Source organism: Protopterus annectens, chromosome 14.part0, assembly GCF_019279795.1.
Source record: "Protopterus annectens isolate FY-2018-M chromosome 14.part0, PAN1.0, whole genome shotgun sequence".
NCBI lineage: Eukaryota > Metazoa > Chordata > Ceratodontiformes > Protopteridae > Protopterus > Protopterus annectens.
In genome coordinates this window covers 438,457,701-438,475,352 of record NC_056748.1, presented here as the reverse complement: position 1 = coordinate 438,475,352, position 17,652 = coordinate 438,457,701, and the positions used below count along the sequence as shown (strand labels likewise).

Below are 17,652 nucleotides of genomic sequence, written 5' to 3'. Positions count from 1 at the left end.
CCCTCGGTGCCGATATGTAGAAGGCTGCAGGAGAGGATGGAGCCAAAAACACTAATGGAGCCGAAGGTCTGGGCACCGAAAGCACTGGGGCTGACAGACAGCTCCGGAGCCGAAATTTTAGCCTTTTTAGGTTTTGGTTGTTGAGAGTCCCCAGCCGGGGATGAAGGCAAGGATTTAGCCTTAGTAGAAACATCCATTTTCTTATGGGCTTTAGGAGGGGTTGAGACCTCTGACCTAGAAATAGCCTCTGAAAAGGGAGATTTTAGAAGTCCCTTCAGTATCAGCTTGTTTTTCCTTTCTAACAAAGTTCTATTAGAAAAGTTCTCACACATATTACAAGGTGGTTCAACAGATAAATGGGAAGCTCCCAAACAATAAACACAAAGAGTGTGCATCAGAAGTAGGCAGTTTGTGTCCACAATCAGAACACTGCTTAAACCCCAGACTACCCTTTTTATCTGCCATATTAACAAAAAGAAAAGTACCAACAAAGGTACAAGAGAGTACCCGAAGGTATGAAAAAGAAAGGGAAAGGGATTACCAACGATGGTAAGGAGAAATTACCTTGCGGTAAAAAGGGTAAGTAAAGGACAGAGAAAAAAAACCTGAGGAAATTATGAACGCTAGATACGATAGGGCAACAGACAATAAAATATCAACTTTTCTGACAGAAAAGTAATTTGTAAAGCAATTAAACAACAACTGACTGCACTTAGCTCAAGAGAAGTAGCTTGACATGACCGGATGGCAATGCAGCAAATGAAATCTGAGGTAACAGGGAGAGGGGAATTGTGGGTAAGAGTTTAGCTTGAGAGTTTGAAGCTGACGCGAGCTTGGAAAATGGCCGGCTCGGTTCCGAGCTCGGAACCAATACCCATTACGTAAGGAATGAACGAGGATTAACAATATCTGATGGTATGTTATATAGAAGGTGGACTCCTAGGGGAGGGCTGGAAGGAGAGGATTGGTTTTCTTATATCAACCTTCTGTGTAACAGAACAGTTACCAAACATGTCTAAGAGCTATATTATGTGCAAAAAGTCTAAAGTCCAGAAGCACTTCACTCACTTTAGAGGATGTAGCAGGTATAAAAGCCAATCCCTTATTCAAATCAGAACATTCCTCACAGTTCCATACATAGACAAATTAAAAATTAAGTCCTTCATTTCCGTGCTTTCCTCATTCCTCACAGGATCAGGCATTAGGATATAAGAAAACTAAGTACTTTTATACCATCCTTGCCTTTGCATACAAGTACCTTTGTGAAAGCTTGTGAGGATGATATATGTTCTTACCTATTCTCACCACACAAAAAAGTTTTTATAACCTAAGTAAGGCTGTGCAATGGGCTTTATTGTCTTTAAAAGAAAAATGTGATATTTGTATTATGCCAGTGGATAAAGGGGGGGGGGGGTTCTGCTGTTATTTTGAACCATTGTGATTATCGTAAACAGATGCTAACAATGCTAGGGGAAGAAAATACATATGAACAGATATCTATCATGAAACTATGATATATTAATAAATATGTGCATGATGTACTTTATGAATGTTAATGAATATAAGTCTTGGAGAATCTCTATATGGTGCCCTGATCATTGTGATAACAGTAACCCCAGTGATAAAAGGCCTACTGAAGATGCATAAAGATGCTAGTAACCCTCCTTTGCACCCCACAGTTGCAGGCGAAGGCTGGGTGACACAACCGTGTTCCATCTACATAGAAAAGTTAACAATAGTCCCTAAGTTTCCAAATATGTTGAAAGATACTAGACAATTATTGAATGATTTGAATATTTTTCGATCTCAAAAATGCAATATTATGGGCTCGTTGTTGGTGACATTACATATAGAAAGTCTTTTTACATCTATACCCAATGACTTTGGTATAGAGGTCATAAGGTATGTGTTAACACAAAGTGAATATAGTAAGGCTAATATAAATACCATATGCCTTCTATTGGACTTGGTATTGAAGAATAATGTTTTCATGTATGCAGACAATGTCTACTTACAGCAATGGGGGGTTGCCATGGGCACCCCTTGTGCAAATTCATATGCAAACTTGGTCCTAAGTAGATGGGAAGATGAGAAAGTCTTTTACACTAATAAGTTTACTAAGCATTTAGCTTTTTACCATCATTTTGTTGATGATGTGTTTATAATATGGGAGGGCTCTAGGTCAGACTTGGGAACACAGAAGGCGTTATAAGAGATCTGGGAACACAGGTTGACAGCAACCTCTCTTTTGACCACCACATTGCCACTGTGGTCAGAAAGTCTTTCTATGTGGCACATCTCATTACTAAGGGTTTTGCATCAAGGAAGAAAGAGGACATTGTCTCCCTCTACTCTTCCCTCATTAGGCCAATCATTGAGTACAATGCCCCATTTGGCATGTACCTCACTAGACACCTGCAACAACTGGAGAGGCCGCAAAAGTACCTCATAAAGAGGATCCTAGGCCTTAAACACTTGTCCTACACAGACAGACTCAAAAAACTCCAACTATTCTCCGTCTCATATCGCCTACTTAGAGGTGATCTCTGCTTAACTTACAAAGTCATGTCTGACCCAGCTCTGTTAGAAATGCTACATTTAAAGAAACTCCAATCCCTCTGCACCACACGCTCCAGAGACCTCAACCTCATTACCACAATCAACAGAACAAGTTGGAGGGACAGGTTCATAACCCACAGACTGCCCACACACCTCATTGGCCCTCTTCAAGAGCCACAATCAACAGAACAAGTTGGAGGGACAGGTTCATAACCCACAGACTGCCCACACACCTCACTGGCCCTCTTCAAGAGAAATCTTGATGAGTGGATGGGAAATAGAAAATTCACCCCGGGAATCACTCCAGTGGCTCTACTCAACAGAGGCACTGGGAACTAAGGTCGGGCGGCACAATGCCAGGGTAATCCTATGGGCTAGGCTTGTAAATGCTCCAGGGCCATTAGCCTAGTACACACCTATGAACCTATTTGTTGAATATGCTCCAGGGCCATTAGCCTAGTACACACCTATGAACCTATTTGTTGAATATCTGAATAACACCACTGACTTTTTAGCTTTCACCATGTTGTATTCAAATATGGCAACTGATTTCTTGGATGTGCATTTGGAAATTAACACTAACGGGGCATTAGATAGTTGCCTTTATCATTAGGAATGCTGGAAGAATAATTTGTTAACTAGAGACAGCATGCACCCCAGACACATATATACTAACATAGTAAAGTGGCAGTTTATGAGAGCCTCTAGATTATGCACCTCAGATGTCAGATTTGAATCCGCTCTGGAAGACATGACTGGCAATTTTTTACGTAGGGGCTATAATAAAACTATATTGGATATAAATAAGAAATTAGTATATGATGGTAGAAAAAGTGTCTATAAGCCCCTTTTAACACAGAATTCTCAGACTAGTTATCAGAAAGACCATCAGCAAATTACTAGATTAAGGTTTGGTTTGAAATAATGATGCACATTCCATCTGTGATATCATACGGAGAAATTGGAGATTTTTAACTGTGGATGAGAAAACCTTGTCCTATGTAGGTAAAACCCCCAGGTTCTTTTACAGAAATGCTTTGAATTTGAAGAGACAGTTATGTGGAGGGCCTCACGGGATGAAGGAAAGGGCTGATGTACAACAGATGAGGGTTGGTACTTATGCCTGCCATAGTTGTTTTATATGTCACGTTACTTCTAAGGAACATACTTTTAAGCACCCCAAGCTAAAATTTGTCTTTACACCTTATAAATACTATGAATTTTGTACTGAGAATGTTGTCTACTTAGCTACCTGTAATTCCTGTATTAGTTTCTACGTAAGGAAAACTAGTAAAAAGTTGAAGGATAGGATTAGGAGACATCTATATGATACTATACCAGTAAAAGACCAAACAACAAATCCAAAACACTTGCGGAAGAATGTAAGTCCACTCCAGATACTTTTCTTTAATGTAGTACAAAAATAAAAAAATATATATAAAAGTAAATAATAAAAGTGAACACAAAGCGCTTTTCGTCGCACCTAGTGGTGAGACGTCTTCAGGTAAAATCATTCACTGAAACCCGTGCATTTAAATACAGTCCATGGTGCAAGCATATTATTAGTCAGCCAATGGGTGAGGGCTATTCCTAACACATTAAGTGATGGTATGAAAGTCCACTCAATAAATGAATACTTCTTTTAAAAAGCCATCTGATCCTGTTAATACAAACATGTATATGTTGAAATATTGAAATATATATATTCTTGTCTTAGGTGGTAACATGATGGGTCAAACTTCATATTATGTAAACACCAAATTGTTAAAAGTATTTAAACTATGCCACTATTGACCACACATGTCTACGGGTCAACCTTTACTATTAGAGGCAAGGAGCACAAAATAAAACAAACTGAATTGCCAGTCAAAAGCTGTAATCTATGTAGCTCTATTCCAACAATGTTCAGCATTCTACATAGGAAACACTGATAGGAAGTTCAGGGAAAGAGTATATGAACACCTGTACCATATAAAGAAAGTGAGCCAGGAGTACGCCCTAAGTAGACACAAACAGGAACATACAAACCACACATTCAAATTCAAGGCAATAGACAGTGTGAACTCTGATGGGAGAGGGGGCCCAGAATCCCTACATTTAGAAAGGTTAGAATTATTGTGGCAACTCAGGACTATGGCCTGCGCTTACCCTGGGTTAAATGAGGTTTACTCTATTTCTTGCATTTTAAGGCTAAAAAATCTTCAGGGATAACTAATATGATGAAATGTAGAACCTAATTAGCTATGTCAAATACACACCAGTTGTTATATCATAAGCCAATATGTATATGTTTCTAACAGAAGTAAAATTTAGCAATGTATAATTCAAATGTAGTATGCCATGCCATATACACAGGAATGTTTTTGTGCACTTTTATGTATATGTATTAGTATATTTTACCTCATTTTTCAAATGTAGGATGTCATGCCATGCTGTATAGACAGGAATGTTTTTTGTGCACTTTTAAGTATTAGTATATCTTATTTTATTTCACTTTATTTACTTTAACATATATTTTAAACATATACATTTTTAAATACAATTGGGTGCTTACATAATATGAAGTTTGACCCATCATGTTACCACCTAAGACAAGAATATATATATATTTCAATATTTCAACATATACTTGTTTGTATTAACAGGATCAGATGGCTTTTTAAAAGAAACATTCATTTATTGAGTGGACTTTCATACCATCACTTAATGTGTTAGGAATAGCCCTCACCCATTGGCTGACTAATAATATGCTTGCACCATGGACTATTTAAATGCACTGGTCTCAGTGAATGATTTTACCTGAAGTTGTCTCACCACTAGGTGGGACAAAAAGCGCTTTGTGTGCACTTTTATTTTCTTTTATATATATTTTTTATTTTTGTGCTACATTAAAGAAAATCAACTACAGTATCTGCAGTGGATTTACATTCTTCTGCAAGTGTTTTGGATTTGTTGTTTAGACATCTATATGATATTAGAAAGGGTGACATTAAGAATGCTCTGTCTAGGCATGTCTTAGAACACACAGGCCATACATTTACTTTTAAAATATTACAAAAAATAGCTACTTGACAGCAGGGGAGGTGATATAGTGAAACGTACTGAATATGCTGAGTTACTATGGAATCTTAAGCTGCAAGCTGACAGGTATCCAGGGTTGAATGGTTCTGTCCCTTTAAAACCTGCATTAGAAGGAAGTAAATTGATTTGTTACTTGTTTCATTGGTTTTATTATGTGATTATGTACAAAAGCCTGCCTTTTGTACTGTGTTTTAGAGCTGATGAAGTGTCCATTTTAGAATGTGAAAGCGCTTATCTTTTATTAAATGTGATGGTTTTAGCCTTGGTGGTCCTGCTGGTTTTATTATTATTTTGTTTATATATTATAAGGTACTCGCAAGTCAACGCCATTATCTAAGCACCCTGCAGCAATAGGAATAAAAATCCCCCCACAAACAGACAATCACCATCCTGGACAAGTAATGGATATCTCAGTGACATCACCTGGCTCAAGGTGTTAGAGAAGTCTTTCACGTTCTCTGAAACTTGAAAGAGGTGAAAGTAAAACTCTTGGCCTTATTCTGCAACAGAGACAGTCTCTATAGTCCCTTTATGGAGCTAAATGTGGGCTTGTCCCAATAGCTCTGTTGAGACTGATTTGTTTGTAAGCAAAGACCTTGCTAGGGGTGTGTGCTAAAGGATATAAGACATGGCTGCCTATGACCATGTCCAGAACCTATTGGTTCTAACTGCCATTCAAGCTGGGGTGAATTTGCAGACCGTCTCCAGTGGATACAGTCAGTACGATAACAGCTGGGGTTGGTGGAGTCATCACTGTGAGGAAAATTAACTGAAGCAGCCAAGGTGGCAATACTATCTGATGCTTAGTAGCTCACCTCAATTTGTGAGGGGTCTTTTCTTCCTTTGTGGTTGATCTGGCCTAGAGGAAACTGTGAGGGTCGGTGTGATCATTGAAGTCTTCTACAATGGAAAGAGCCTGCTTCTGCCTTTAGAGCTCCCAAGAGGCCTGTCCAAACAGGAGCTCCTAAAATGTCTTGCCTAAGTCCATCCATAAAGGAACAGATTCTGCATTGTTTCCTGTGCAGGTGCATATCAGAGCCTGCCACTTTCACGTTATAGTAAGCACAATCAAAATTACAACAGGCTATAAAAAACCCTACTGGAGACACTGTGGCAATATGGGACTTAACCAGATCTTCATTCACCATAGAACTAGGAATGGATGAAATCTTTTCCAGTGTTTCATACACTAGACAGGACAGAAAAGTAAGCAGATGACATAGCTTTTTCAGTTTTACAGGCAGTTAATACATAGTTAGCAGACCATTGAGAAGCCTAGCCCAATTTCCAAATTGTCTGGTTAAGTGACTTGCTCAAAAAATAGGCAAATGGAAGCTGTGCGAATCAAATCCTGTATTACAGGCAGCAGCTCATGAACAGCTCATAGCATTAATACTCTGTATTAACTGCCAGGAAGAGCTGAGGAACCTAAACTCCTAAAATGCAGAGGAAAATATGATCTTGTCCCCTTTGCCTAGTGCTCTAGAGAACTATGCTGAACTGTCTCTAAGATGCTTATAGAGTATCTTATTCTACTCTATTGGGAGATACCTTCTTGGAAACAGATGGAACTATATTTGGATGGTTCTGGCTATACAATACCATTTTGGAAAGAGGTTCCATAGAAGTGATGAACCAGAGCTCCTCCACCTTCCACAGACACTCAAGATACTTCTAATAAGGAGGGGGGAGCAACTAAAGGATACTCTATGGAGAGCTTTATGAGCTTGGGGAAGACCGCTATCAAAGAAGGGAATTCAGGGGAAGCTACAAGAGCACCTTATCATCTTAATGCATAACAGAGATAAATGTATCCAGGCCTGCCAACTTCCAATTCCAGAGCACAGAGGGAGATTGTTCCCTGTTTGAAGCTCTGTGACAGTAAGGCCTGGGAGTGGACTACTATGCATCAGATCAAGCATATGTTGGATGAGTTCTAGTCACAAAACAAGGTCACCTATACTTAAAGGCATGCTTAACAAAGGAGAAGGGGGATAGCAGAAGCCTGACAGATTCTGGCACTAACATCAACTCAAAACATCCCCCAAAGTTGTGCTCTAATATAAGTGGGGATAGGCCCCATCACAAGTCAAACAGCTACCTGATGGTACAGATCTGACCTGTGAACCATTGTGTAGGCTGCCATGATGTACATTCAACTTGTGCCACTAACTTCTAATTATGTCAGGGAAGGGCCTTAAGAGAAGAGGTGTTGGTTATGAAAAGGGCAACCAGGTACATGCTACGGACCTAAGGGACTGCTGCCATAGTGTAGGCTGGATCCATAAACCTTCCAGCTGCTTGGCCAGGAGGATGGATGGGGGCATTTTTACGCTGGCATGTATCTCCAGGCCACTGCAAAGGATGCATCTCTCATGAGCATTGCTTTATCTACTGGTGTGGAGGATGGGTAGGAACTCAGAAGGGTGAGAGAGAGCTCAGAAACTACCTTTGAAAGAAAATGATCTTCTAAATGAAACTAACAAAATAGGAAGATTTTTTTTTCTTTTTTTTTTATTGAAAAGAGCCTGCCATTTAGGATATCCACCATATAGAAGTATCTTCTACCAGAAGAAAGGATCTTCTAAGGCACAAACCTCAGGTCCACTTGCAGGCAGACACAATGGTAATGTCAGTCATGAAGTTTAAATCTAAAGATGGAGACAGATTCAAGAGATTTGTTTGAGGTAAGGGACTACAGCTAGTAATGAGGGAAAAAAAGTGAAATCATATGTCTGCTATGTCAGAAGGTGGGTGTGAGCCTGTCTTTGTGATGCAATCCATTAGAATAAATGCTTTAGCTCTTGAGATTTCTTTGAATCAAGGAAAATGCAACAGTAGTAGCAAAGTATTCTCTTAGATGATGTTCATCTGGGTGACTGCAGCCAAAGCAAATGCCAGGCTAACTCCAACATCTTGGAGTTCCGGGTGATTGTTCAACAGAAAAGAAAAAGCTTTCTCATGCTACTAATGCCATTTCCCTTTAATCACAATGCAATTCAAAGTATGATTTATCTCTAAATGTTTGAGCAGTAACTCTACAAAGTGAACTGTATAAAGACAAATATGAGAGAACTGATGCAGGAGGAGGAGGGTGGGTAAGCTGATGAAGATGGTACTGCCAATCCAGATCTGCTGTTTCAATCAGTATGTAACTTTCATATATAATACTATGAGTTCCATCTTTATCCCCTTGAGAAAACATCCCCAATGTTATTCTCTTGGGTATTTCCTCATGGAATTGTAGCCCAATAATAATGGCACTGAAGGATGACCTGAATCTACAGATTATATCTAGGTTATTGTGTTTTGCAAGTATATCCAGCTTTGCTTGAGTAGCAACTGCACAAAATATCACAAAAAAAACGCATTTCTGGAAAGCCTTAGTAGCAGCTACAGTTCTAATAGAGTAAACTCTAGACTCCGATGTCAAGAGCTTTGCTGTATTTTTAATAAAACTGGATACTATGAGAAGGTCATTTCGACAAAGTCAGATTAGAGACGTTGGCACCATTAGAAGCCTTACATTCTGATAAAAACGCAGAATCTATAAAAGAAGAGGACACTACTTGATCAGTTGGGGAACACAAAAGAGAAGATCCTCAACCCTGTATGGAACAGTCTCTACATCCTCCTTGGAAAGCCAGGACTGGGATTGTGCTCTGGACTTCAATACCAACTAGTCTGTAAGAGGAGGATGCATCAGAGGCAACCTACATATCTTCACAATCTTTGTTCTATGATGCTCCAGCAACCATATGCCCTGATCCTGGGCAATAATTCTTCATGTGGGGATGAACCAGAAGAATCACGCTTCTACCAGTACAGTCTGACAGGGATACTTAGCACTTCTGAGTACAGCGCTGACAGTGAGTCCTGTTGAGAAACTTGAAAGGAGACCTGATGGGATGGAAGGCAAGGTAGCCAGAAAAACTGCAGGTTTACTCAGCCACTTGCTACATTTTTTTCAGATGAAAATCACAGAAGGTTTAGAAGAGAAGGTGGGGTGGGTGGGGGGAGTTTATGCATGTCAAATACCACAGAAACTTATGCCTCTTTGGATGTTCTACACAATATCTTCAGGTGGCTCACTGAAGGGTACTTCACCCTTCAAGGCAGCACATTCAAGACAGACCGGTACACCTCGTCATGAAACAGAGTGTCAGCCGCAGTCATGCTGCTTGTGAAGGCCACCAGTCTCCAATGAATGCAGGCCTGCCCATCATGTCTGCAGTGTCTGAGGTACAGTGGGCCACAAGAAACCATACCAGAGACAGATGTGCCCACATACAGCATCGGGAAGTTTGACACCTTTTCCAACAGTCAATGATTAATGTACTGTTTTTCCAGGCTTGATTCAGTTATACTTTACAGACACATTTCATCATGGTGATAAAATGCAGATGTCCACAGAAAACAGGTAAAAGAACACACACTTTTTTGACATGGCAGGAACTGCCCAATCAAGACAGAAACACATTAAAAATCCTGGCTTCTCACTGTCTCTGAATGTATGGTAGCTGCTTTGTCTAAAATTACTGCTCGTTTCAGCTTCTGCAGATGATATGTGGCTTTTTCGTCAACCCCCTTGCTATTTAAATGCATTTATCAATGCTTTCTATTTGTTTTAGCACTTGAATGTATTTTAGAATTTTTCAATTTGTTTTGGTTTCATAAGCATTTCCTAGCAAACCGATGCTTTTGAGCTTACAATGACATTTTTCTTTACATTGTACATACTGAAATTTTTTTGAGGACTGTAATACCGACTCTTGAGTAGTGGAAGTGTAGGAATATTTACTACATCAAAGTTATACAGCTTCATTCCGCCTCCTCTCCAATGGTACAGAAATCTAGGATTTAGTATATATAAGCAGCTGGGTGGGATCCAAGATTAGGAATAAGTATATTAGAGGGTCAGTCCAGGTTGGACAGTTTGGAGACAAAGCTAGAGAGGCGAGATTGAGTTGGTTTGGACATGTGATGAGGAGGGATGCTGGGTATATTGGGAAAAGGATGCTAAGTATGAAGCTGCCACGTAAAAGGAAAACAGGAAGGCCTACGATAAGGTTTATGGATGTGGTGAGAGAGGACATGCAGGTGGTTGGTGGGACAGGAAGAAATGGAAACAGACAATCTGCTGTGGTGACCACTAATAGGAACAGCCAAAAGCAAAAGAAGCAGCAGCAGCAGCTGGGTGGGATACAACGAGTTTTGAAAGTCACTATGTTTTTTAATTGAATATGTTTTTTTTCAACATTTAGAACCTATCATTTGGGTCTTCTGACTTGGGACAAGCAGCCCTCTTTGCACAGTGAGTTAGTTGCAAGCTACAAAAGATGACATTTGCAATAACAATCAGTGCTGCGATCTAGTCATAAATGAAAACAGATCTTCCATGATCATCCTGAATCATGATCTGGTAATCACTGGAATATCTTAAAATGGAGAACATCGACATCTGTGCAGTGACAGAGACCTGGTTCAAGGCTCCAGACAGCACCCCTGCATTACCAGGCTATAATTCATACCACACCTTTCAGCCACCTAACCTGGACCGAAACACTAAAGGCGGAGACGTGTCCATATTCATTAAGTATATCCACACCTCCAGGCTAGTTGCTCAGCAAAATGCATCCGAGATTATCCAAGTGCAACTAACTCTGGGCAAGACCGCAATCCAAACTGTAATTGCTACAGATCCTCCACCATGCCCCAGGATTCCCATCCCTCATTTCTTGATACACTGGAACATATTAGGGTACAACCCAACAACCTCATAATGGGCGATTTCAACTACCTCACCATTAGCTGTGAAAACTACTCATGTACCAACTCTTTTGCTCAATGTTTTCTGGAATTCATAAATTCCAACGCCTTGGATCAACTTATCCACACCCCCACCAGGGGCAGCAATATCTTAGACCTGGTCATTACCAACATGGGCGATCGGGTGTTCCACACCAGAGGTCAATTCCTCATTGGTCAGATCTGACCATAAGCTAATCACCCTAGACATCCACATCCCGCCCCCACCCATTAGGGAAACCACCGTAAAAAATTTCTCCAAAGCCAACTTCACGCTTAAGACAGATGTGGCAAACTTCATGACACCCATGCAGATGGACAATAGAGGTATGACTGCTGAACCCTACACAAATGCACTTAATAAGCACTTGCACGAGTGCATGGATCGTGCTATCCCTAACAGAACCAAGATGCTATCCTCCAAAAAAAGGAAGCCAATCTGGTGGTCCCCTGCCATAAACAAACTCTACAAGAGAAGAAAGAAACTGTTGCAAAAAAGAGTAAAATCCCATGATTGGAGGAACTTCCCGGTCAGCCTCAGTAAGAAGTTGAGATCCCTCATAAAATCCTCCAAAGCTAGTTACGAAAACAAAATCGCCACTGATTCTAAAGACAACCAAAAAGCATTCTATAGCTATGTCAAGAATCTCAATGGCAACACTCAGATCTGCTCTGAGTTACAGCACAATGGCACTAAATATACAGAACCAACTGATATTGCCAACATCCTGGCAGATAGGTTCAGTGCTAACTTTATCCCTTTCTCACCCCCTAAAGGGCCCATCTCTATACCGGAAGAATGCAAAGTTCCTGTAATCACAGCTGTACAGGTAAAAATCAGACTCTCCAAAGCCAGGAACACAGCATCCATGGGACCTGACAACATCCCAGGCTGCATTTGACACGAACTACAGAATGAAATGGCACCCCACCTAAGCACCATGTTCAATCATAGCCTCACCTCAGGCTTTGTGCCCGCTGAATGGCGCACCGCAATGGTTATCCTACTCCACAAAGGGGGAGTCACCACGGACCCCAGGAACTTCCACCCTATTAGCCTAACTAGTCTGGTCCGCAAGGCCATGGAACGTATCATCATGAAATTTATAAACAAAGACATTGGTAATCTCCAAACTCTGGACCCCAGCCATTTCGGGTTTGTAAAAGGCAGATCATGTCTCCTAAACCTGATAGACTTCTTTGAAGCAGTCACCAAAGCTGTAGACGAGGGTAAGGTGGTTCACACAGCCTATCTAGATCTCGCCAAGGCTTTTGACACCATCCCCCACTCTGGAATTATAGATAAACTCACTAAACTATGTATAAATCCCTATGTCACAAGATGGGCTGCCAACTGGCTCACTGACAGAACCCACACTGTGAAAGTAGCAGACTCCAAATCTGACTTCAAACCAGTGACAAGTGGAGTACCACAGGGTTCAGTCCTGGGTCCTCTCCTGTTTGGTATCTACTTTTCTGAAGTACAGGCGAACACAGAAGGTTTTTGGCTAACAAAGTTTGCGGATGACTGCAAACTAGGAGCCATAATCAAAACTCCTAATGACGTGGACATCCTAAAAAAGGGCCTCACTGAGACAGATGCCTGGTGTCAAAGCCATGGCCTCAAGCTCAATGCCAAAAAGTGCATTGTCATCCCCTTTGGTAAAAACTCTGTACCCATGAGCTACCACATAGGTGGTAGTCTACTTAACACCGAAAGTGTGATAAGAGACCTTGGGACACAGGTAGACAGTAGTCTCTCCTCTGATAATCACATCGCCAAAGTAGCCAGGAAATCCTTCTACATGGCACATCTCATCACAAAAGGTTTCTCATCCAGGAAAAAAAGAGGTCATTGTTCCCCTCTACTCATCACTCATTAGACTCATTACAGAATATAACGCCCCTTTTGGTATGTACCTCACAAGACATCTACAACTGGAAAGGCCACAGAAATACCTCACAAAGAGGATTACTGGCCTTATACAGATGCCCTATGCAGACCGTTTCAAAAAACTCCAGCTTTACTCCATCGCATATCGCCTACTCAGAGGCGATCTCTGCCTAACATATAAAGCTATGTCAAACCCAGAGCTGTTGGACATGCTCCACTTAAAGAAATCCCAATCCCTCCAAGCTACATGCTCTAGGGACCTAAACCTTGTCACCACAATAAACAGAACATGCTGGAGGGATAGATTCCTGTCCCAGAGACTTCCCATACTCTGGAACAAACTACCTATTTATATCAAACAAAGCTCCTCATTAGCACTCTTCAAGAAAAATCTTGATGACTAGATGGGAAATAGGAAATTCACCCCAGGGATCACCTCTGGGGCTCTGCTCGATGGGGGCACAGGAAAATAATTTTCTTGGGTGGCAAAAGCCAGGGTACCTTTGTAGCTAGACTTATATAGGCCCTAGGGCCAATAGCCTAGTACCTACCTATGAACCTAGAAGTGCATGTTAAGCTTATTCTGCACTAAATACAGGAGCAACTGAAAAATGCAGAGTGGAAAGAGTACTGAACTGTATGAGTGGCTAACACTGGAACATGAGCATCTTGAAATCCAGGTGAAGGCTAAAAGTTATGAGAGTGTTTTTTGAGTGGGAAAATTCAAGATTTTCAGAAATTTTAAGAAATTTAAAGGGTGGGAAGAAGGCATTATTCCTTTTCATCTGCTCAGTACTTTAATGCTCATTTCATACTTGCTCAATTACTCTTGTCTGATATTTTTATTCCCCTTGGTTGTTTGCTGGTTAAGTAGTGATATGCGTGCTCTTGAACTGTAGGACTTAGAGTCTGAGACTATACCATTTCCAAACAAACAGCAAGACATTTTTCTTTACATTTTAAATGGCTCCTACTTCTCTAAGTTGGGTGTGCCCTCCAGGTAAGAATAATAAGGTAAGGTGGTTTTGGGGAGGGGATTTTTTTGCCTCCCACACAAACACACTTATTTTAGGTTTTGTGTGTCATTACTGCACAAAATATTACGTTTGTAAGCAGTTTTATGCAGTTGGAACTAAGCATTTGTGTTTAAAGGTGCTGAATTTTGAGACATTACAGTGGACCAATGCAAGGGAGACAGCCAAGTGTTTTAACCACTGCATGTCTGAATATTTTTGAACAGAAAAAAAAAGCAGACTATTTCTACAGCCTGCATATGCAGGTAACAGGGTAGGTGATTCAGAAATACAAGTGAAATTTACACAGCACTTAACTGAAGGATTGAGAAAAATAAGGTGCCAATTAAGATGGTCTTGAAACTTCTCTACAGGGTATGGAAACTGACAGATTATATGGGCTGTACATCTTTGAATGCAGTCATACTCCAAGTTTCTCTGCAAAACTTCAAGTGATATTATATTTATATTCACATTATCTTTTTTGTGATTACAAAAGTGTAACGGTTAATACTGTTGATTCAAACAGCTTGGTCATCCAGTTTTGGTTGTAGTGGGGTTGCCTTTTCTGCAAGTATGCCCCAGATCCATGTGGGTGTTTGCCAGATGCCCAGGTTTTTTGTCTTTTATCATAAAATACATGTTGCAGGGGAACTGGCATGTCTTAAAATTGTCCATAGGGTGGTTGGGTGTGTGAGTGCACACGTGCATGCAGTGTGACCGTGATGGGTTTGACGCCCTGTTCAGGATGAATTTCTATGCCTTGTGCTCAATTAACTCAAGGATAAACTCTGGCTTATCTGCAAATCTAAACTCTGGCTTATCTGCAAATCTGCACTGGATTAAGTGGGTAATCAGAAAATAAATGAGTAAATGAACAACAGAATTTCACAGGTGATTTCTAAAAAAAAAGTACTCACAAAAAACAAACAAAAAACATGAGAAGTCATGCATGCGCCGGGAGTCAGGAATGGTAAGTGCTAGAAGGACAATATAACCAAAACAGGCAAATAGCAAAGAAGACAACCAAACATGCAGATCCACAGCAAGCAGGGAATACAGAAAATAAATGATGGAATGCATACAGTAGACAAATTACTTTATTAGGTGCAAAACATAAATTAGGTGAGATATATTCACAGTGAAAATGCTAAGTTGGGTATAAAAATAATTTAAACAACATTTTTAAGGCAGAAAATATTTCCTTTGCTCTCTATATACAGATAAAGATATTACTTGCATTCTAAGGGCTTGTGTTTTTACAAATCTACAGCTGGCAGACATCTTAACATAGAAGAGCTTTCAGTTTTGTCTCATATCCGTATTCTGTTCCATTTGTTATTTTGCAGATTGGCTCTCTTACTTCAAGCTCTAGCACTCTGAATTCTAATAGCTCATTCTGATCCTTTGCATCCTGTAGCTCATTCCTTAGTTGGAGATGATCAGCCTCCAGTCTCTGGATCTAAAGAAAAAGAAAAAAAAACACAATTTTCACTACATGCTGTAAATATGTGGAAGTTCATATATATTTATCAATACTTCAGATTAACAAGATGACATATGTACTTCCAGAAAAACATGTAAAACCATTACCTAAGGAAAACTAATATCTAAAGATGATTCAAATTACTAAATTTTATTCCATATACCTGTACAATAAAACAGTCTTAAATTTTCTTGCTAATTTCTGAACATTGCCTTCATAGATCTATTTGATTTACATTTCGACATCGAACCTACAAAACTTTCATATTTAGCATCTCTGTAGTTCTCCGGGCTTCAGTGCCTGATTGAGCTGGCATGTAGGAGGAGAGGAATGAAGGGGCTTAGCCTGATTGCCTTTCTTTGTGGGGATAGATGGGCAGCATATGTCCAGGCATACTCTCCATATCTGAATCCCAACTGAAGATGAGGGATAACAGAAGTGCCATCAACAAAGGGGGGAGGGGCAAGGCCACTGATTATAGTACTTGCGTGAAAACCATTTATAATCGTCAATAGCTAATAAACAGTTTTATAAATATAGTAATTATGTTACAAGGAGTACTGATTCTATTTCATCAAGTTTTGTAGATGGGGAACTGACAACTGATTCTTACAGAACTGCTGGTGAGTTTAATAATTTTTTCCCAACTTATCACAATCTAGGTGTATAATGGCTAATTTAGAATTGGTTTCTATAACTGAGAATTGTTCTACAATAAGTATTGAATTGATTTCTGAAGTATTAAAAAAGTTAGGAAATAAAACCTTTATGGGTCCTGATTTCATTCCGGTGATGATGATTCATGGCTTGAGAAGTAATTTTTGCCAGTGCTGCATAAAATATTTAATAGTTTGCTACTTAACAGTACAGTACCTTCCATTTAAAAAAAATGTTTCACCTATTTATATAAAGGGAAACAAAAGGGACTTGTGAAATTACATAAAAAAGATGCAAGACTTATAGATCTGTAAGTGTTAAGAGTTTTACAATTCTTTCCAACTCAATAAATCAAAATGGATATACTGATTTACATCAACATGAATTTTGTTCTGGCATATGAACAGTCACATATTCACTAGTTCATAGATAAGTACTAGACTAGCTGCCCCTGTGGACCATTTTAAGTCTAGCCAATTTCCCTTAATGAGAATCACTACCTGTACTTCTTTGTCTGTAAGGTAACCATCTTAACCATTATACCAATCCTGACCTCACCTGGATCTTTGAGATACACAAACTTATAAACAGAACTAACCAGGTACCATGACCAGCAAACAGGCTTTAACACTTAAGACTGAAATAATACATTGTAAAAATACAAACACTATGCACAGCATCCATTTTGAAAACCTTTTACTACACCAATTCACCACCCACCAACAATGCAAATTCATAAAGGACTGTAGCATTTCTGAAATACATAAAATAGCAATGTTCAATTGGTAAATAAAAAGTGTATCTGTTTAGCAAACTGGACCAGCAATGTAATTCCATAACTCAATAAGTGCTGTAATGTATGCCAGTCAGGATTTGTCCAGAACGATCAGATTTTGGGCTCTTACTTTGGATATAATTGGTGATTGAGGTCATCAAATAATGACAACACATTTTGACAGTGATATTTGTAGACATTTTTTAAATATATTTTTGGGCAATGATTTGTGATTAATGCCACTAAATAATGAAAGGAGTTTGATTCAGATTTCGTATCCTTTAGAAAATGAATGAGATACTGAACTCTGGTTATTCTTGCAAACATCAACGTTTACATCATCAACAATAAAAATCAGTCCCTGATTTTGGTCACCCCA

The 17,652-nt window shown here is 39.7% G+C and overlaps 1 protein-coding gene across 2 annotated transcripts in view; it reads right to left on the bottom strand.

Annotated features, from left to right (window-relative positions):
• Window positions 1-17,652, bottom strand: part of JAKMIP1 (janus kinase and microtubule interacting protein 1) — a 2,220,219-nt gene that overhangs the window by 375,125 nt on the left and 1,827,442 nt on the right. For both annotated transcript variants that reach the window (XM_044056204.1, XM_044056206.1), the window contains exon 13: window positions 15,719-15,817. In XM_044056204.1, coding sequence (XP_043912139.1) covers window positions 15,719-15,817 — 99 coding nt within the window. The remainder of the gene's footprint in view (window positions 1-15,718; window positions 15,818-17,652) is intronic.